The sequence below is a fragment of the Hypomesus transpacificus genome, unplaced genomic scaffold (assembly GCF_021917145.1).
Source record: "Hypomesus transpacificus isolate Combined female unplaced genomic scaffold, fHypTra1 scaffold_253, whole genome shotgun sequence".
NCBI classification, from domain to species: Eukaryota; Metazoa; Chordata; class Actinopteri; order Osmeriformes; family Osmeridae; genus Hypomesus; species Hypomesus transpacificus.
This window is the reverse complement of record NW_025813780.1, coordinates 62,042-82,907: the sequence shown is the minus strand read 5'-3', so window position 1 is coordinate 82,907 and position 20,866 is coordinate 62,042. Positions and strand designations below refer to the sequence as shown.

At 42.8% G+C, this 20,866-nt stretch overlaps 2 protein-coding genes and 1 pseudogene across 3 annotated transcripts; 2 read left to right on the top strand and 1 right to left on the bottom strand.

Moving 5' to 3' along the window:
- The first annotated feature begins 2,552 nt into the window (after nucleotides 1-2,552).
- On the top strand, nucleotides 2,553-7,662 carry LOC124462831 (hydroperoxide isomerase ALOXE3-like). Its single transcript, XM_047014500.1, has 15 exons — nucleotides 2,553-2,574; nucleotides 2,687-2,854; nucleotides 3,663-3,867; nucleotides 3,980-4,061; nucleotides 4,342-4,464; nucleotides 4,859-4,962; nucleotides 5,133-5,305; nucleotides 5,447-5,590; nucleotides 5,671-5,874; nucleotides 6,089-6,175; nucleotides 6,320-6,486; nucleotides 6,579-6,700; nucleotides 6,789-6,889; nucleotides 7,002-7,172; nucleotides 7,286-7,662. The coding sequence occupies exons 2-15, from the start codon at nucleotides 2,708-2,710 to the stop codon at nucleotides 7,463-7,465; spliced, it is 2,010 nt and encodes a 669-aa protein (XP_046870456.1). The 5' UTR covers nucleotides 2,553-2,574; nucleotides 2,687-2,707; the 3' UTR covers nucleotides 7,466-7,662.
- Nucleotides 7,663-8,366: 704 nt separating this feature from the next.
- LOC124462838 lies at nucleotides 8,367-12,709 on the top strand (annotated as a pseudogene).
- On the bottom strand, nucleotides 11,588-17,433 carry LOC124462836 (F-box only protein 30-like). Of its 2 annotated transcripts, none has more exons than XM_047014505.1 (3): nucleotides 17,232-17,433; nucleotides 14,062-16,493; nucleotides 11,588-13,955 (listed from the first exon to the last, which is right to left on the bottom strand). In XM_047014505.1, exons 2-3 carry the CDS (start codon nucleotides 16,450-16,452, stop codon nucleotides 13,737-13,739), a joined length of 2,610 nt encoding a protein of 869 aa, XP_046870461.1. In that variant the 5' UTR covers nucleotides 16,453-16,493; nucleotides 17,232-17,433; the 3' UTR covers nucleotides 11,588-13,736. The 2 variants fall into 2 exon arrangements, with proteins under 2 accessions (XP_046870461.1, XP_046870460.1); XM_047014504.1 differs by lacking the exon at nucleotides 17,232-17,433 and adding an exon at nucleotides 17,087-17,194.
- Nucleotides 17,434-20,866: the final 3,433 nt, after the last annotated feature.

The following is a 20,866-nucleotide window of genomic DNA, read 5'->3' as shown; positions in this document are numbered from 1 at the left end:
TTTGGTTTATTACTATTATTATAACTGGATGATACAACTTGTGGTTTGAAAATAAATAAAGTCCTAGAGCACAAACCAGCATCGAGGCCTATCCTCGACCACTGAGCCTGCAAGATAATCAGCAAGGTCAAAAGCTGTGTGCTCCCAGTCAGCCGCACCTCCAACAGGTCACTCTCCCATTTAATGGCCTTTTGACCTGTAGAGGGCACAAATTCTCGGAAAACAGAAACAAGTGCAAGCATTAAAGTAACATAGAAATGACTCCTACAGATGGACTTGATCACCAATATAAACATGATAACATCATTGATTGGGTTCCTTATAGTAGGGAGAGATGTGCAAAAGGTTATTATACGAAGGATAGAAGCATGACATTTGTTATGTCCTTGGATGATCTTAAGACACCCTAGAAGGAGTGCCCCCAGAAAATCTTAAACACAAAATAGGTTATGGAAGAAATGCAATATGCCGCGTAAACAGGTGACAATTGACTCAGAAGGCACCTAAAGGACTTCATTAAAGCATGACCTTTGGCACACATCCCCGGCCCTGGGGTGAGAGAGAAGAACTGAACATTATAGAACTGTCGATAGTTAAATTACACCTGGAGGTAGAATGTTGACTTGAGCATGGGGTGAGGGGGAGTGAGAGAAAGAGTGAGATGGGTCATTGAAATGGTCATTAAAGAAATATAAACCGTATAGGCTACATATTGCACACCCATTTTCAAATAACATGATATTACATTAATTGTTCTTATATTTCTACTGCTAACCTACCATTTTCAGGGTATCCACTGACTCGACATATTGCACATTCTTTTTGTCACCTGATAGGTACAGAACACAATTTGATAGACTACTTAGCATTCATGCAAATCAACAACTGTCCCAGACGAGTGTCTGGGTGACCAGTGACAAACGGGCTGCCAAAACATCCCTACAGTAGGACACCTTGTGAATGTACGATCAGTGTATTTGTAAAAGTGAAGCTTAACTACACAAAAGGACAGTCATTCAGTATCTATGATTAGGGTTACACCTGTGAGTCTTAATTTTCACCCCCTGAATACTATGCAAGAAGCCCCAGGTCTACTAGAAAACAGACCATTCCTGTTTCCCACCTTTTGCCACCTGAAACTGTTGGAGGCATCTGGTGTAACATGTTTAGTAAGTTCTGGTGCCTATTAACTCTCCAGTTAACCTTCTGGTCTCATCAATTGCAATATATGACGTTTAGTATGTGACAAATCCTTCAGATACATTTGGATATTCAGAGACATGAAATAGATGGAAATAAATTATCCTTCAGTAAGTCTATTAGTCAGACTTTTCTTCCCTCTAGGTCAGGACAGTCCAACCCTCTTCTTAAAGAGCCACCCGTCTGAACATTTATATTTTAATAATCAGCTGGTTGATCACCAAAATAATTTGTGTCACAACTAGGGCTGGAGTTTTAACAGGAATGTTTTTGATATGTGTACACAAGTATGAAAAAAAAGATTCCCATTTCAATGGAATCCATATTAATCTTAAAGTAACGCCGATGCAGTTTTTCTCAGTTGCTTTTGTGCCCACATGTCAGATCACAGTTGAAATTCTATAAAACCAGAAACTACTTGTTCAGCCTTCAAATCCTCTGGTCATTCATGCATATGATAAAAACAATTATGAGTGTGGGGGTTTAGTTGCTATGGCAGGTCTGTGTATTCTGGGTGTGGGGTTGCAGGTGGTCCTGGGCAACACATACTGTATGTAACCTTTTGGCAAAGGTCTTTTCTTTACGAAATGATCTCATCCAAACAACATCTAACCGTGTGGCACCACATGTCCTTTTGCACATGCCAAATTACAACTTTGCACAGTGCTCGCTTTTCCAGCAAATTGTTTACAAAATTACCACTCAAAAACATGCACACACAAAGACACACACACAGAGTCCTGGAATTGTAGTATAGATTAAAGAATGAGCCTGCAGAAGATGAGATCTCCAGGAGAAGTCAGAACACTTCAGGCCATCCTAGGTGTAAGCAGACCAGACTCAGGATCCAAGTGCAGAGGGTTTATTGTAGAACAGGGTAGTCCAGGAACAGGCAGAGGTTGATACACAGGCAGACAGGGCTATATAGGTAATCCAAAATCATAATCAGGTCGATGCACGGAACGGACAAAACGATATAAAACAAGGCTCAGACAGACTGTTTAAGAAAAGAGTAAACTTTGCAAAGTAACTACTAACTCTAAGTAACCCTTTCCTTCCGCTGCTTGCCTTTTTAACAAGGCCCCATACAGACACTCTGTCACTTACCTTATAAACTCAGTCACATTAACTTTCAGTATTATTCAGTAATGAAGTCAAACTTAATTCCAAACTTTATTCTTCATTTAAAACAACAATTAAAGGCTAGGATAAGGGGTAATTTGCTTAAAAACCTGCTGGATGAGACCTGTTTTACAACTGAAATGTTATTCTTAAAGGGGAGGAGTTGTACAAATATATAAAGCTTCCAAAACAAACCTGATCTCTAGTCAAGAGAAAAAGATAAAGCAAGCTTAATCTGAACAGGAGTTAATGGTAGGTTCTGTTTTTCATGTATTGGGATGCAGGCTGTTTAAAGACACAGGCTGAAATTGATACCCTGGAATCCATTAACTTGTACAGTAAGGTTTTTTCTAATCTGTTCTAGTGATTTTCATGCCAAATTGTCATGGCCGAATACAAAGTAGAGGTGACCACAGGTGAGTGGCTGCTGTCTGAGACATCTGACTATATGTATGTCACACTGATTGGAACAGACGGGCAGAGTAACCGCACACACCTGGACAACTATGGTCTGGATTTCCAAACTGGGCAGGTAAATTAAAAATCTATGAACCATTCAAAATCCAAATATTATTTTATTCAGTGGATGATGGGATATAAGAATGTTATAAGAATATTTTGTGAATCACATGTGAACCATGTTAGAAGATCATTTCTGCACATTAATATGTGCTGGTTACTATGATAGATTCATAAATGAGGGCCAGTTTCTCAAGCTGTATGAACTTGAAAATGTGTTTGAAAATACTGTCTGCAACAGGAAACCAAACTGTGTGTTCTGCCAAGTAGACCTAAGCTATAAATACTGTAGACACTAGGCTATTGTAAGTAGAAGTCATATTCTGTTTGGTAGTAATTGCAAGCATTTCCTCTAGTCTAGTGGAACCTTATTACAATTACCAAAACTGCAACATCCACCCATAGACCAAGGCTATTAAACTAAGTTCTGCACAATGTTGAACTTCAGGCTTCATCATGTATATGTCTTTGACATAAGCAAGACGTGCAAAGAGTACTAGCTTTCCCATTTTGTTTCAAAATCAACACAATTTGGCCAAAGATATATTCTATTTATAACAATTGTGGATTTTTTGACTTGAGATGATAAAATGAAATCACCGGAACAAGCCAAAACTGAAATGCAATACATCGAGGCATTTGTTTCAAGCCGAAGAGCTTGGTATGGGGTCTTGATCCTAGTGTCCGTCAGAAGGAGATGTTTGCATTGGGACATGAAAGTAACAGCCTCTCAGACACATGGCCTCCTGCTCACTTATTATTATTATTAGTATTCATTTAAATGTTATTAATCAATGACAATTGTCCATCTTGTATGTCAGACAAGCAGCTACACTGTCACCAGCACCTCGTCTCTGGGGCGCCCCCTCCTGGTCAAGCTGGAAAAAGAACAGTATCTTTACTTGCCTGAAAACGAGTGGTTCTGCTCCAAGATCGTCGTGACGACCCCGGAGGGTGATGTCATCCTGTTCCCCTGTTACAGATGGATTTCTAGGGGGGAGGTTGTAGAGCTCAGGGGGGGGCAAGGTAAATCTGGAATTTGTATTTGTTAAACAAAATAAGCCTTCATTTATTCATGAAATCTTGTAAATAAACATTGCTTTTATTTAATGATGTAAGTCTTTTCACTATCTCTCAGCCACCAAGGTTTTTGAGGATGAGCTTCCTTTACTGGTTAAGCACAGGAAACAGGAGGTGGAGCTTCATAAGCAACTGTTCAAGTGAGTGATTGTGTCATTGTACTTGCTCTGTGCTCAGGCCAATGCACATTATTATTGATATACATTTAGCTGCATCTGCAATGTATCCACTTTACATTGTCTAGCTACTAGTTAGTCTCCCAACATTCTCTCTAAAGGAAAACCTTTGAAACTAAATAAACTGTAAAAAAGAAGTCAATTTACTTCTTTAGAAAACTGTAACGAGTTTCCTAATTCATTGTGATGAATTACCCATTGAATGTTTTGCTGTGTATTTGCATTCTCTTGTTTCAATATTTAGGTGGGCTGAATATGCAAAGGGAGTGCCATACATCATCAGCATCACTGACCCCTTTTCCCTCCCTTCTGAAGTCCAATTTTCCTTCTCTAAACGTGCAGAATTCATCTACACTAAATCCATGGCGTGAGTTGCTGTTGAATCACCCCAAATTGACAAGTACTGTGCATTGTATGTTAATGATTGAGGTACTGAGTAAGACATGTTGTGGAATATACACAACACACGTATTGGTATGCGTGTACAGTACCAGTGAAAAGTTTGGATACATTTTCCATGTGTGGAAAATGTACTTTACTGTATATAGTGCAATATATGTGTGTACACAGACACACACACACACACATACAGTATACTTGTACATTGTGTTCATTGTTATTGGAAATAAAATGTCATTTTAATGCTTTAATTTTTTTAAATAGACACACAGTCAAGTACAAAATAACCTTTCGGAATTCAGTTTTAAACGTTTTCCTTTTTAACCTCTTACCGTTTTCCTGTTGTCCAATTTCCACTCCAGTTTGGCTGAGCTCAACCTTAAAGGTCTTGCATCCTCCACTGAGCACTGGAAAACCTTGGAGGACATGAAGAAGGTCTTCTGGTGCAAGAGGACACCCATAGCAGGTAGATGAACAAATCTTCTTGAACAAATGCTCTTTTGTGCTTTTTATGCTTCTTTTGCAGGAATACAATATATCTCAAAGAGGGCTTTCATATTATCTGTTGTAATCCTCTTTGCAATTTACCCAATATGTCTTTTATATATTAAATGACAATTAAAATGTTCCTTCTAGAGTACGTCTATGACCATTGGAAAGATGATGAATTCTTTGGGTCCCAGTATCTTAATGGAACCAACCCCAATGTGATCCAATGCTGCTCCAAACTTCCCCCCAACTTCCCTATCACTGACGAGATGGTACAGCCCTTCCTGGAGTCTGGAAGCTCTCTAGCCAGAGCGATCAAGGTCTGAGTTTAAATTGTTAATGTGGATTTGAGAAATGCAAACTGAGTTTAATTGTTAATGTGGATTTGAGATATGCAAACTGAGTTTTTCCTGTCTTCCATAACAGTGCAGTTAAGATGATATGTGTTGTTTTGCACACAGGAAGGGAACATATTCATTTGTGACTATAAGAAACTAGAGGGTTTGCCAACCAGGGTTGTCAATGGTGAGCCTCTTCCTCTGACTCCAGGATTCTGTCTTTTCTACAAGAACCCAGAGGACAAATTGCTGCCCATTGCCATCCAGGTACATTAATGCCCAAAAGATGTTGGCCTGTATAATAGACATACACTTCTTTGTTATTTGACCATTTTCATTTCTCACAGCTGGGACAAGTACCTTTGGAGCATTGCCCCATCTTTCTGCCTAGTGACTCAGAGCACGACTGGCTGCTAGCCAAGTTATATATGAGATGTGCAGATTTCAATGACTATCAGATTACTCACCATCTACTGAACACCCACCTGCTGGCAGAGGTCTTTGCAATGGCAACCTTTCGGAACTTTCCTGTGATACACCCCATTTACAAGGTACCTTTTGTGTAAAATTGTGCATTTCATTATGGACACTTGGGTCCAGTTGTACACATTGATTCATGGCTAAAAACATGTAAATGGTGATATGGAATTTTAAAATCTAGGCTTTTACCAAAGCATAGTACTGCGGTAACAATTGTCTTGGTGGAATTTTTGTAACACAATGTATTCACTTTTCTTCTCTCCACTGTTCTTATTTGAATTCCAGATGCTGACTCCCCACTTTCGTTACACTCTGCAGATAAATGTCCTTGCTCGTAAACAACTAATCAGTCCAGATGGACCCCTGACAAATGTACATTGCCATTCATAAGTTTACATTTCCCTTAATATCTCAGTGTGAAAAGTGAGAGTTCAATAGAACTAGATCAGGGTTGATCCAGATTATTGCGTTACCCACAAGAGTTTAGTGTTCTGACTTATGTGTTTGTTTCTTCAGGGTTTGATAGACGGACATGGTCTGAAAGAACTTTTGAAGAGGTCACTGTCAGATTTAACTTACAGCTCCCTCTGTCTGCCGGAGGACATTACTGCACGAGGAATGCAGTTCATCCCCCACTTCTACTACAGGGATGACGGCCTGAAGCTGTGGAAGATCATCAACAGGTAGCGCAAAGCTGTTCAGCTGTTTTTGGATTAACTTTAAACTGAACCCGAGCTCTGAAGGTCTATTCTCTGTGTTGTGTTTTGTTTTATAGCTTTGTCAAGGGGATGGTGGAGTACTACTACCCCTCTGACAGTGAAGTGTCCAGGGACTCGGAGCTCCAAGACTGGATTAAAGAGATCTTCATGTATGGTTTTCTTGGAAACAGCAAGTCAGGTACTCAGCCTAAAAGTTTGCAAATGTCTCTGAAGGAATTGTTGAACGTGACATGTTTCAGTGACAGTGACTGCTCTGGTCTTTCCAGGAATCCCTGAATCATTTCATACAGTGGGCGAGCTGGTCAAGTTCATTACAATGATCATCTTCCTTGTCTCTGCTCAACATAATGCTCTTAACATGGGACAGGTGACATTCAAATACTCAAGCTCTTCAATATCTATATAGAATTTCCCTATCTATAACCTAAATGACATACATTCCATTGTTCTTTTCATTTTCTTTATTTTATGCCTAGTAGTTTGACTACTCCAGTTGGATTGCCAACAACCCCTTGTTTCTGAACAACCCTCCTCCGACTACGAAAGGGAGGTCTGGTATGGACTCCATCTTGAAGACCCTACCAAATGTTGGCACCTCAGTCAACAACATGGCCACAGAGTGGTTGCTTAGCAAGAAATTTGATGACTTTGTGAGTATGCCTATAGATTTAGACAGGTGCAGTGTTTAATTGAGTGAATTCAAAATGTATCTCTGTCTATTCCATAATTCTCATCAAGATTACAATTTTTTCTCCTTCTTCAGGTTCCCCTTGGAACATACCCAGAAGAATACTTTGATGAGGCTACTCCCAAGAATATGAAGAAGCAACTGCAGACCGAGTTGTCCTTCCTGAGCGAGTTCATCAATACAAGGAACTCAAAGCTTAAACTGCCTTACTTCTACTTGAACCCTACAAATATTGAGAATAGTATAACAATATGAGTGACTGTCAAACTATTTGTTTTGGATCTGGTGTTTGTAGCACCCCCTAGAGGCAATTTATGTTCTGCACGTCTTGTAAGTAGACTTTGAAAGGGTGTAGAGCCAGTGCAGAACACTGTGATGGCATAATGACAAATGTGAAGTAGGACTGAAAGGTTTTGCATTACACCTTAAGTTGAAGGGCATCTGGAATATGAAGTAATGTGTGCTAGGAGATTAAAAAATGTCATGCAATAGTTGTGTATGTTATTTTACAGTAAAAAAAGATACACTGCTGTGGACGTTGTTTCCTTCATTAATGTGTTTACTGTGTTAATGGACTGAGGATGGGAGTAGGATTTGGTTTTCGGATTCGGACAAATCTTAACCAGTGGATTCGGTATTCAGCCGAACCCCAAAAATCTGGATTTGGTGCATCCCTACTTGATTTATTGATTAAATGGAATCATAGATGAAATGTCTAGGGGGAGGTTGTTTAGCTAGTAGTGAGCAAATGTTGTCTGCAAATATTCTCCGTAGCATGAATGTCACCAATTGTGAAAAAAGTTAGACTTTTTTTGATACCTTAGTTGTCATTCTTCACTTTCAGACTTCCATTGATGTTTTCTCCTAATTGTGTAAATTTGCACCTAACAGCAGGCCTTTGAGGATGAGCTCTCTACTGGTTGAACACGAAGAACTCTGAGTTGACTACCTTACATCTACATGAAACCTGCAGTTTGAGAATAGCAATTTGATTTCTCCTGTGGTTATGTTGTCACCTACACTATTAGACCTTTATACCTTTGATGGTACAAAGGTGCATTTACTGTGAGCAACATTTGCATGGCTTCTGTACATCAGTGACTTCTGCACTGTACATCAGATATCCCTGTGTAAACACAGCCCACGCTGTCTACAGGACAAAGGCTTCCTGTCACCATTCAGGAGTACATGACTGAACAAGACGGAGGTGATCAGAATCAGTGTTTTTGCAGGTATGTTCAAAACACTTCAGTTAGTCTGTTGAAAGGTTGCTTCAGTCCAAGTTAGGCCTGACCTATCTGTTGATCTGTGTCCAGGGGAATTAATAATATGGTAAAACTGTACAAGGAATCCATCCGTAGAAGTGTTAGCTTGTATTATTTTTGAATGGTACAGTCATCAAGACTATTGTACGGAGGTATGTCAAAATTATCTAAAGGACCAGCTAATACTAGCATTCCTCAGAAGTCTATATCTGTACGGAAAAATAACGGGCAAAGCATTCAAGATATTTTCATTTGTATTATCTCTCTTATTTTAAGTGTTTAACTTCCCCATGGGTAGTTACAAAGTAGTGGTGACCACAGGTGACATGCTGCTTGCTGGCAGCTATGACAATGTACACATCACGCTGATTGGCTCTGAGGGAGAGAGTGAGCCAGTAAACACAGGACAAGACTTAATGTTTCAGAAGGTAAGGAACCAGAGGAAACAATGAGGAGACTAACTGAACAACACAAAACAGTCCTTTATGGCACCAAAAAATAAAACTAACAACAACAACCATGTTTCAGGTCAAAAGCAGTTAAACACTAGACTCCTCCAACCCTTTGAGCAGCTCAATTTAACTATCTTGCATTGGACAGCTGATTTACTGAAATGCTTTACATGTGGAACGTTTTTGCATGTCACTACCTATTTAAGGTTACACATTTCGAATGACTTCCAATTTCAAGTGAGTAATTTGTTGCTGATGTACAGTTGGACCAAATAAGGAAAAACGCTGTCATTCATCTACAGACAAGCAGCTACACTGTCACCAGCGCCTCCTCCCTGGGACGCCTCCTCCTGGTCAAGCTGGAGAAAGAACAGTTACTTTTCATGCCTGAAAACCGTTGGTTCTGCTCAAAGATTGTCGTGACGACCCCAGAGGATGATGCCATCCTGTTCCCCTGTTACAGATGGATTTCCAGGGGGGAGGTTGTGAAACTTAGGGGGGGCAAAGGTGGGCCCACAGTCTGCATTAGTAAATGCCACATGCTAGTTCTTCAAACTGATTTATGAGCAACGTTTCTACAGTGACCTATGCACTTTGTAAAACTCTCTCTTGGAAGTCGCTTTGGATAAAAGCGTCTGCTAAATGAATAAATGTAAATGTAAACTTGTATGGAGAGATTTGTTTGTCATGACAGACATTGTGTCATGCTTGAATAACCAATAGCAATAACACTAGCATATTTTTCTCTTCCTACTGTAATTCATTACAGCTACTAAGAGCTTTGAGGATGAACTCCCTTTCCTGATTGGCCAGAGAAAAAAGGAGCTGGATCAGCAAAGAAACCTCTACCAGTTAGTCTTCTTCAGGGGCTCCACTATAAATGACTACACATCACATGACATGTCACATGACAGTTTCAACAAGGATGTATGTGTCTATGAATATGTGTATGCTTTAGATGCTTGTGTTTATGTGTGTATAAATGCATGTTATATCTCCCAGGTGGGTTGTGTATGCTGAAGGACTGCCCCAGATGAACTGTGCCGGTGATATATCAGCTCTGCCTGCAGGATTACCTTTTCCTGTTTCCAAAATAGCAGAGATGGAGTTTACCAAGAATACCAGGTGAGTTCAAAACTAGCAGATACATATTATATAACCTGTGGCACTCACTAGGGTCAAGTTGACATATATTCACGCACAAACCCAACTTGAACGATTAAGGTAAATTCAACAGCGCACATGTCATTGTCCATGTTGCTGTCCCTCTCAGTTTGATTGAACTTCAAATGAAGGGTCTTTCTACTTCCACCGAGCAATGGAAGGACTTGGAGGAGATGAAGAACATATTCTTTTTCAATAAAACACCCATCTCAGGTAGAGGAATAGAGCTCACCAGTGTGCCACAATCTGCCTTCTGTACAAATGTGTCTGCCTTCAGTAACGCTTTTAATGTGTATGATATAGATTATGTCTCGGAGCATTGGAAAGAGGATGACTTCTTCGGGTTCCAGTTTCTAAATGGAACCAACCCCAATGGGATCAGAGTCTGCAGGAAGCTGCCTCCAAACTTCCCTGTCACTGACGAAATGGTGAAGTCCATCATTGACGGAAACTCTCTAGCTACAGAGATGCAGGTTAGTAAAGCTATATACTGTATATACAAACCATTTCTCTACAGTATACATGACATGTATGTGGACTTTTAAACAACGCAAACATCACATTTTATTTTGAGTTCCATGCATTTTCCTTTGTGACTACAAGAGGCTTGAAGGCTTGCCCACCAGGACCATCAACGATAACCCTCTTCCTCTGACCCCAGCACTCTGTCTGTTCTACAAGGACCCAAAGAACAAACTGCTGCCCATCGCCATCCAGGTCTAGCTCACCCACTGAGGACGCTAATGACAGGAACACAATATCTCTTTCATAACAATTCATAGCCATTCATGATTTTTCCTTTTTCTGTGGTCTTGGACTCTTTCACCTCACAGCTGGGTCAGAAGGCCTCGGAACAGAACCCCATTTTTCTGCCTAGTGACTCTGAGTATGATTGGCTGCTGGCCAAGATGTATGTGAGGAACGCAGATTACATAGAGCATCAGTTTTGCTATAATCTACTCGGCACTCACTTCCTGGCAGAGGTCTTTGCTATGGCCACCTTCCGTAACCTACCCATGACACATCCACTCTACAAGGTAAGGCAACCTAGCAAACAACGTCAAAATACATCAATTAATCCCTGTGGCAAATTTTGCGTTTGGCATGCTTGTCTTGATGGACGCTCTAAAAATCAATGTACAGTAGGATTCATGTCTGTAACATGAACTCGGTGTGTTTTAATTCCCTTTCCTCCTCTAACTTTTCTCCGTCTACTCTTGTTCCAGTTGCTGATACCACACTTCCGTCAGACCTTGCAGATCAATGTTCTCAGTCGGGAGAGGTTGTTTGGCCCAGAAGGAGTTCTAACAAATGTAAGAAATGATACAGTTCAGCTACGAAGATAACCTACACAAATGACACCATAACGAATCAAATCCTATCTGTTTAGGAGACAGCTTTGGGAGTGGAGGGGATGATTGAACTCATGCGGAGGTCCTTGAAAGATATATTCAGCTCCCTCTGTCTGCCGGAGGACATTACTGCATGAGGAATGGAGTTCATCCCCCACTACTACTACAGGGATGATGGGCTTAAACTGTGGAAGGTCATCAACAGGTGGAGACATACCAGCTGCCATGAACCAACTTTGTTCACATGTTAAAATAAGCATCATGTTATTATTATGATTGTATTGAATCGTGTAACGATGTCCTTGTTTTGAACGTAGCTTTGTCAAAAGTGTTGTGGAGTACTACTACCCCAGTGACAGTGAGGTTTCCAGGGACTCTGAGCTCCAGGACTGGGTTGGAGAGATCTACACTTACGGGTTCCTCATAAAGAACACCTCAGGTTCTAAACCCCATTCTCCCCCAAGACAGCTACAGCTGTGAAGTTTAAACTGCTACTGGATCACCATTCAGTTATTATGCAAAAGAGGGACTAAATACAGCTAACTATTGATTTGCGTGTGTTTAAAAGCTGTTACCGATGTGAAACTTCAGAAAGTGGAAGAAATGATCAAGTTTATCACCATGATCATCTTCACAGTGTCAGCTCAACATTCGGCTGTCAATATGGGACAGTTGATATGCATGTAAATGAGTAGGACCAATTCTGAGGATTCAATCCTGTGACATTTGACATCATTCAGTGACTTTCTCCTCCTAGTTTGACTACTGTGGTTGGCCACCAAATAGCCCCTCACTGATGTGCAAGCCTGCCCCAACCACTAAGGGAAGCTCTAGCATGGAAACCATTTTGGAGACACTTCCAGATGTTGGCACTACGGTCAGAAACATGGCGTCCCTATGGCTCGTCAGCAAGAAATACTCTGACTTTGTGAGAGACATGCGCCCACATTTCCACTCTTAGTGATGTCACCTTTACTTTACACCCTTAGGTCACACCGCGAGGAACATCACAAACAATCGCCATCAACCTCTATTCGTCATGCACATTTGACGTGACTTACCGTAGTACATAGCTTCTGTTTCATGATTTACAGTAGGCTAGAAAGTAAGTGTTTGCTTTGTGGCCCTCAGGTTCCTCTTGGTTCTTACCCAGATAATCATTTTGATGAGGACCCACCCAAGAAGATGATTAAGCAGCTGCAAACAGACCTTACTTTCCTCACCATGTTGATCACTGAGAGGAATGCCAGTCTTCCACTGGCCTAAAACTACATGAATCCTGCTGAGATAGACAACAGTGCATCCATATGAGGGCACAACTGCCTTCCTGCCACTACGATCCAGCATGGCCGCAGATCCATGTTCAGTTTTCTTAAGAGATCTGCTATCATGCTTTTGAATACCAGTCTCGAATTTAATCTGTACAGAAATGTGTCTATGCTAAAAGCTTTTGTTCCAGAAATAACCTTTAAAACATTGTATTTTCAAAAAACCAAACCCACTAAGGGTTTTTAACCATGTGCACCTCTCACAGTTATCGCTGTCTTTTGGCATACAGTATATCATAGTTATAGCCACTAGTGAATCTTTGCAGAGCTGGCACCTGTGGTAAAGACTTTTAATTGAACAGTAAAACTACATGCATTGTTGGGATATTTTCATGCTAGTTTTTATTTTGGACCTGGTTCGTTTACACTTGTCCAATCCACCAAGAACCCACTGACCGTTGCATTTCATGACCCCAATAAAGGCATTACACGGAGGAAGAGTTTGGTTAACTGAACATGGGTATAAGATTGACCTGGGATTAGGAAATCTGATTAAAGTGCGATCATAACTTCTGTTATGCAAAAATGATGTAATATGGTAAACAACTTGCTTATTCCACGACTATGACCGAAAAGGCAGGACGCAGCCAAGACATCCGATGATTTCAGATTTGACAAGTCTCTCGCAGGGAATTGGAATATAAAACTGCTATGTACATGTTTTTTTCTCCTATAAAATCACGTTACGAAAATATAGGGGGACAATTTCACACCACACCATGCAAATAAATGTTATAGTGTACTTATTCTGCTCCTCCTATGGTTAAACTGCAGGTGAATGTGCTACCAGCTATAACCATATCAAACATGTCAAGTGTTATTTCTTCCTTTAAGGTTCTTCTCCGCCCACATCCATACGACACAGAACGGTCCTTTACAATATCAAAAATAAAGCTAACAACAACAAAACGAGGGTATTCAATGACACAGTGACTGTGGTGCATTTAAGAGAGGTTAAGTATTGGTTAGGTCAGGTGTTGCTCCTGGTGCAGTTTGAGAATTTCGAGGAGGCCACGGCCGTGCACAGGACAGGGACGTGCGGTGCACATGGAAGGCAGCGGGAAGGCCTCGCTCTTGCGTTCTACTGTGTTGTAGCGACACTTTCCAAGGTGGTCGGACATGCTAGGGACCTTGGCGAAGCGCCATTCGCTGACCGGGCTGAAGGCCGTGCTGAATCGCCACACCTGCAGAGACGGGCCAGGCATTGACAAAAGAGAGGATCTCATGTCAGCAAACACTTGAAATTGTTATCAAAAAATGTGTAGCGATCCATCCATGCATGTGTCTTACCCTGTCCTTTATCTGCCATGAGAAGGAGCCATTGGCGTTTGGGTAGTGCTTCCTCTCCCAGCGGAGCTCCACGATGCCTCTGGACTGAAGCAGGCTGGAACACACGTCCCTCATGGTCCGCGACACCATGGATAGCTGGCACAGGCTGAAGCCGTCCAGGAAACCGGCCACATGGCGCAGGATCTCGAAGGGGAGCCCGCTGAACTGGTCCACCTGAGATACGTTCACATGTTCGTCGTCTGGGCCAGGCTGCACGCCGAACGACCTGAGGTTCCGGTCGTGGATGACCTTAGACCCTTGCGTGGAAGGGCACAGCCTTCGCTGGGAGTAGGTGCAGCCGTAGTACGCTAGCGGGCACCGGTGCTCCATCCACCCGTTGAGGCCTGCGTGGATGTCCTCGTGGACGTTCTTGAAGTGGGACGAGTACTCGTCCCTGCGGAACAGCTGGCCGCACACAAAGGAGAACATGTGCTGGAAGCGGTTGGAGGGAATGTTCCGGATCTGAGGGACCTCCTCCAGGACTAGGTCAAGGCGCAGTGTACGGAAGGGGCTGGGGTAAGAGAGCTGGGGGGCGGCGTGGTCACAGGCGGACGCCGAGGCTACATCCCCTACCCTCGTGCTGGTCACCAGGATGGCAGCGGGGAAGGTGAAGGTTTGCGTGCCGAAGTCAACGTGGAAGCCGTCTACGTAGACCGTGTCGGAGATCCTGCGGCACTCTCGGGACTCTTCCAGACAGAACAGGAGGGCCGCGGTGATCAGGTCAATCTCCCCAAGGCCCATCGGGTCCTCTTCCTGCTCCAGGTCGGACGTGTCCACTGCCTTGTCCTCCATTTTGGGTCTATACCTATACAGCGACCGGTCAGAGAACAGAGTTCTCCGCCCATTACACAGGGTATACTGGCCTAGGCCTCGGAGCAACTGGTGATTCTGGAACTTGCGTTCAGTCCCCCTGTCCTCCAAGACCACATGCCCCGCCCGCTGTGCAATCTCCTGCTGCACCTGCAGGGGAGGTGCTAGAGGCAAGACTGAGTGAGGCGTTGGCTCCTGACGAGGAGCAGAGGGCAGCGGAGGAGCGAGAACAGAGTGGACTCGGTCTTGCACCGCAGCTGAACAGATTGGCTCCAAAGAGGACCCGCTAGGTCCTTCCTGTGGATTATCTGCTGCGTCTGAGGCGTGGCACTCTGCCCCGTTCTCCGTCCGTTTCCCATCCAAACAACCATTGCATAGACTCTGCTTGTCCCTGACCTCGGTAGAAAGCTCCATGGCCTGACCTGAAAGCTCTGGCAGTCGATCGGTGGCCTCCACCACAGCAGCGTGGCTGACGGCTCCACTGACTGCTGGGATTAGTCCTGCCATGCCATCTTTCACGTCCACGTCCGTGGGGTCCACTGGCTTTGATTGGTGGGAGCTGCAGCTCGGCTCCACCCTCAAGTCAGACAGGGCTCTGTTGATTGGGTCTGTGTCTTTCACCGTGTTGCCCAGCACGCCCAGCGCTGAGACCAGACTTCTCCTCAGCTGCACTGTGGCCTGGTGGAGCTGGCCGTAGCACTCCTTCACACCCACTCCCTCAGTTACAGGGGCTTTAGACTCCAGGCCGTTGGAAAGTTCCACAGCCCCGTCGCTGCCCTCACTGTGCGGGACCACTGATGCTTCGTTGACACATTCCAATTGGTTGTTGTCCGAGGTGCTAGCGCTGCTAAGGACATCCAACGCTGCTGCCAGACTTCTTGCTGTCTCCACTGTGGCCTCGTACAGTTTGCTGTACTGCTCCTCGTTCAAACCGTTTATCCCGTTAGCAATTTTATCTTTTGCCGAGGTTGGCGGCAACACTGGTGGCAAGGCCAGGGAGGAGCAAGGTTCAGTAGTTGATGCCATGGGGGGACAAGCCACTGAAGTAGCCGCGGGTTTGACTGAGTCTGATAAACTGTTCCTCTTGCTCTCTGCTACCGGCGGACTTCTCTCAATGGTGGGCGCCATGGCAACCACCTTGAGGGACTCAAGCAGCGTGCGCTGGTCCTGCAGAGCAAGCGCCATGTCCAGCTGCTCCACTTCCTCCACGCCTCGACTCAGGCTCTCATACGAGGTGTAATCCAGGCAGCTCACAGGCCACCTGTTCCACTCCATGGTGCAGCATACCACACCGGCAGGACACACTTGCAAGTGCGCCGGCATCCGGTGGCGTATCAAGGTGGCCGGGCATCCGAAGCCACTGTTGAGGCAGGGCACCCTCTCCAGGGGGCAGAGGAGGCGGTGCTCGCTCCCTTTGCATGCGTGGAAGGAAGCCCCGCAGACCAGGGAGCAGGTTACGAGGTCACAGGAAACACCTCGCTCAGGTCTGGTCATGCACCTCTGGCTCACACAGGTCACACAGTGGGCATGCTGCTGCTCCATCGTCAGGGGGAGCGAAGTGTTTAAGTGGTGGGACCACCGCACTACAAAACACAAACAATGTATTTTAACCTCTTCTATTGATTCTTGTTAAAACGGAACAGTACACAACATTAAATACTACTTGGGTAGTCTACTACTTCTTGAATTTAAAGGTCATATATATTAATTGAAAGTGTGTGAATTGGTAAGCTACATGCGGAGAGCATAGCATGCACATGGCATCAGTTATTGTATCAACAATTTGATTAGACGGGAGTTTGTTTTACTTAGCTTAGCACAGCTAAATAATAGAGTAATGTAATCATTTATCAACCGCAAGAGCTAAATTGGTTGACAACTCCAGGAAACGAGGATTTAGGCTCACTTGGGCTACCTAGCCATCTTGTCAACCAGAAATGACATAGTCTAAGAAAGCAGGCTAACGCTTAGTTAGCTAAGCCTGCAAACAAGCCATATACACTAGACTATCGTTAATGCTAGCGATCTAATACGCGTAGTTCGAATATCTAAAGCTAACTGTATGCTAATCAGTAAATTGCTGTCACTATGGGGGAAAAATGCAAATGGTTGTAAAGATATGATTTATTATTGTTAACCAGCAATCGTAGCTAAGAATCAATATATTCTTTCTTACATGATTCTAACCGTGTCGCATCATAAATGACGAAAGAACTCTGTCTCAGATGTCCCATCAAGAACTCTACTCGCTAGCAAACTAGCTAACAAGCTAGACAGAACTTTTTGCTTTTTTGTTTACCTAGCTAGCTGGTGCTACATACCGTGCCGTTGATCTGATCCGGCCGCTCACTGCAAATTATGTTAAAACCTTGCTTCTTGTCCAGCATCCATTCAAATCACAAATGGAGTTTACCAAATATTTTCCTAGACATTCAATCTCTGCCTTTCCGTCAACCTACTCTAGTGGTATTTCTCTGACTGGCCGCTGCTTACAGTCATTGGACTGCTGTCTGACCGACAAGATCCGATTCCGAGGAAAGATCACAGTCGCTCCCATTGGACAATGATTGTCATACCGTAGGGTGGACTAACATAACATGTATTATCAGTTTAGATTTATATTTTTAATACGTATGTAAACTAACGTAACTTAAATTGATCCGTAGTCAGATTTTAGTTCAAGGCTACTTCTTCACATTCTCACAAAAACAGTTTTTGGGCGTAATTTGGGGTAATTTTTTTAAACGTTCCACTGCTTTAATTTTGTGTCTTTCCTCTTGTCTAGTGCAAACCATGATAGACCAAGCAAAGGAGCTCTTTAATATGGCACCCCCGTTAATTTATTTTATTAACATTGTCAAAAGACATCCATCCTTACAATAAGATCAAAATTGTTTCATATACAGATATTTTTTCAAAGAAAAAAACATCAACACATGATGAGGTATATAATAGGTGTCAATATAAAGAGGAAAGGTTCAATTATTTGTAGATGTCCATAGTTCTCACAGGTTTTCGGCTTGAAAGTCCTTTTAAAGTTTCAAAATACATTTTTATATCAGCTTTAATGGAAGATATTAGGCATCCTTCCAGACCATTTACATTTATAAAAACTTAAGTAACAAACATGTTTAAGGTGGTTCTTGTTTATATCTTCTGTCAAAATAATAAAAATGTCTCCATGTTAATATCAACATCAAACCATAAAAAATGTACATAACCCCCGTTCATTTCTATGTAAGTGCTCAGTGGCGCAGTGAGGCATGCGAGAGCGAGAAACGGACCGCGTCGTATTTTAACTTATGGCTCGTCCGGTCTTGCGCAGTAGAGTGGCTTGCCATGCTGCTCGTGCACGCTCGCAACCAGCTATATACGTCATACCTTGCGACAGCCAGTTGTGCGCATGTAAGCTAGGGCAAATGTGTCTACTCTAAAGCATTACCATAGACATATTGGCTGTTTATCAATCCGAGGAACTTTAAGAACGTACTTGCGTTCATGAGAAGAATGTTTTTGCCAAGCGTCCTTGCCAGAACGGTCTTGCAAGACCGTGAGGACGGAGAACGTGAGATGCGTGTGTTCTTACATGTACATGTATTCATTTGTGTTCTTGGCTATTGCTTAATACCCTGGACTCTGCGGTATGACAACACTGGCAATATCAGCACAACATTTGATAAACTGTTGCTGGATTGTGTTTGTGTATAAGGTAACATTTGTGTTTTATGTAGGCTCCTACTAGACTTAATAAAGTGAAAAACAAACAAAATTCTTGTGAGAGTGGAATCAATGTGGAGCATTGGCTCCCTCGCGAGGCAGGAACACTGGGAGAGAACCATAGAGTATGTACCACAACAGCAGAGACAGGAACAGTAGTGTGTTGGATCTCATGAGATGAATGGTTTAAGCATGGTAATCCTTCCTCACAAATATGGATGTTGATTTGACTATCAACAAACCAGTGCAATGTATGAGCAAGGAATGTCAAAGGCTAACATAAAGGTTATTACATTGCCTATTGTATACTAGATTTAAATGCATGGCCACAAGTAAGTAGGGCTTATCTCAAGCAGATTTATAGGTTTAAAGAGGTTTCATACCAGATTTTGTATCAGCAGGCATATTCTATTTTTGTTAGAGATCATTTAGAAGATAGCCTAAAGGTAAAAACGTTGTTAAATCATTTTGATACACTAATGCATGCTACAATTAAATATCTGCATAAACGTAATTTAGTAGAAGACATAAGGCAGGGTTAGATTTGAAAGGGTCTTTAGTAGCCTACATTAGTTCAAATAATATGTAGAATAGTTTACATTCACACAATCTGTCAAGTCGAATACAAAGGCTGGAGGACAGCAGCGGAATCTATGACAACTTGCATCAGTCGATTTTCCATTGCTTTGTTCGAGAAAGTGACAGTTATCCGAGGGGTAACACCACAAGGCAGTTACAGCTTTACAGAGATATGTCGTTTTACCGGGCACTGGTCAGACCATCTGTTCTTTGACAATGGTTCTCTGTAGCGCATATCAATTCGAAAAACATCCACGCCAGTCATGGATTAGCTTTCAGGGGATACTTTGAAAGCCCGAGGCAGAGTTTGGCCGCGAATGAACTCCTCGCACTGTCCCCCCAAGCCTTGTAGGCCTGCATCCAAGACTACGTCTCTGTCTCTCAAACATGTCTCTGTTAATCTGAATCAACATCAGATTCATGACCCCGGGCTTGCGAGTTCGTCTCCATAGCCTAATGTTTATTTGTGATGTGGCGCGCTGGACCTGACTCACGACTCTGGACCATATCAAGCAGCGGGGGAAGATCGGCGTGCCCTGAGGTTTGGGGCGCATCTGCTGGAGCTGCTGCGTGGGATTCTCCCGTTGGGGTGCATGTGAACTCACTCACTTCGTTAACGGAGGAACACGTCATCCATATGGCCTGTCTTTCATTTGGTCTTTCTCACGTTATCTTTCCTGTTTTTAACCACACGGGGGCGTGATTGTTTCACTAAAACGATTATTTATTAAAAAAAAATAGTAGCAGGTCTCATACAGTTTATGCTTGTTGGACTCTAAAGTAGTGATAGTCATAGGGGAAATGAATGTCATGTTTTAACTGTTAATGTTAGGCCTATTCCACCCTTAAATGCCTTTTTCCGTTTTGCCGAGATAACATGATTGACATAAATGCACTCGGCATTAGTCTTAAAAACGCGCCTCATGTAACGCTGTCCATGGTACTGAAATGTTCTTAAATCCAAACTTGGGGGACAATTAGTTCATTAAGGCAATACATGTGTTATATGTATTCATAGATTAAAATACTGAGGTGTTGATATATGAATAGCCTACCGATTGAGTCAGTCATATCCTATTTTCATGTCAAGTAAATACATTTAAGTGCCATGATTCGGACACAGATATCGGTAGGGACAGGCCGATATATTTTATTAATCTGTGCAACAATGCAATTTGTCTGATACGGGTGTGATTCTCTTCAACGATACACTACGTCGCTGTGATTGATGACTTTAAACGTCCTTCTGAAACATGTTTTCAAGGTTTTGACTGGTCGTAACGCTTGTCTTGTTGCATGCCGATGTAGAAAAATAATGGCACGTTGACCATGTGCTAAAAACCAAGAAGGGTAAAGTCGTAGCATATTGTGACATCCATTCATAACAAGTGACGCACCCTCTCTTTCTCGTATTTTTCACTAATCCTGGGTGTGTGTGACAAATGAGTGAGATAATGGTTGAAATGGAGCTGATGGGAGCTTTCCATTAGAGCAAATCAATGAAATGGACCTTTCTCTCTTTTATTCCGTGTATTTATCTCTCTCTCTTCCTCTCTTTCTTACACATGCACATTTCACACGAACATTTCGAGTGCCTGTAAGATGGCAGGCAGTGTATGTCGGTTGTTTACTTATTGAACGCCTGCTGCCTGCCTGCACT

Bases quoted from the DNA above. Each gene is read 5' to 3' on its own strand.
- LOC124462836 (XM_047014504.1), bottom strand. From the start codon at position 17,144: ATGGGACATCTGAGACAGAGTTCTTTCGTCATTTATGATGCGACACGG. The intron at 16,494-17,086 runs GTAAGAAAGAAT...TGTGTTTTGTAG, and splicing joins TGCGACACGGTTAGAATCAT to TGCGGTGGTCCCACCACTTA. The intron at 13,956-14,061 runs GTAAGACACATG...CCGTCTCTGCAG, and splicing joins CATGGCAGATAAAGGACAGG to GTGTGGCGATTCAGCACGGC.
- LOC124462831 (XM_047014500.1), top strand. From the start codon at position 2,708: ATGGCCGAATACAAAGTAGAGGTGACCACAGGTGAGTGGCTGCTGTCT. The intron at 4,465-4,858 runs GTGAGTTGCTGT...TTTCCACTCCAG, and splicing joins ATCTACACTAAATCCATGGC to TTTGGCTGAGCTCAACCTTA. The intron at 6,487-6,578 runs GTAGCGCAAAGC...TTTGTTTTATAG, and splicing joins CTGTGGAAGATCATCAACAG to CTTTGTCAAGGGGATGGTGG.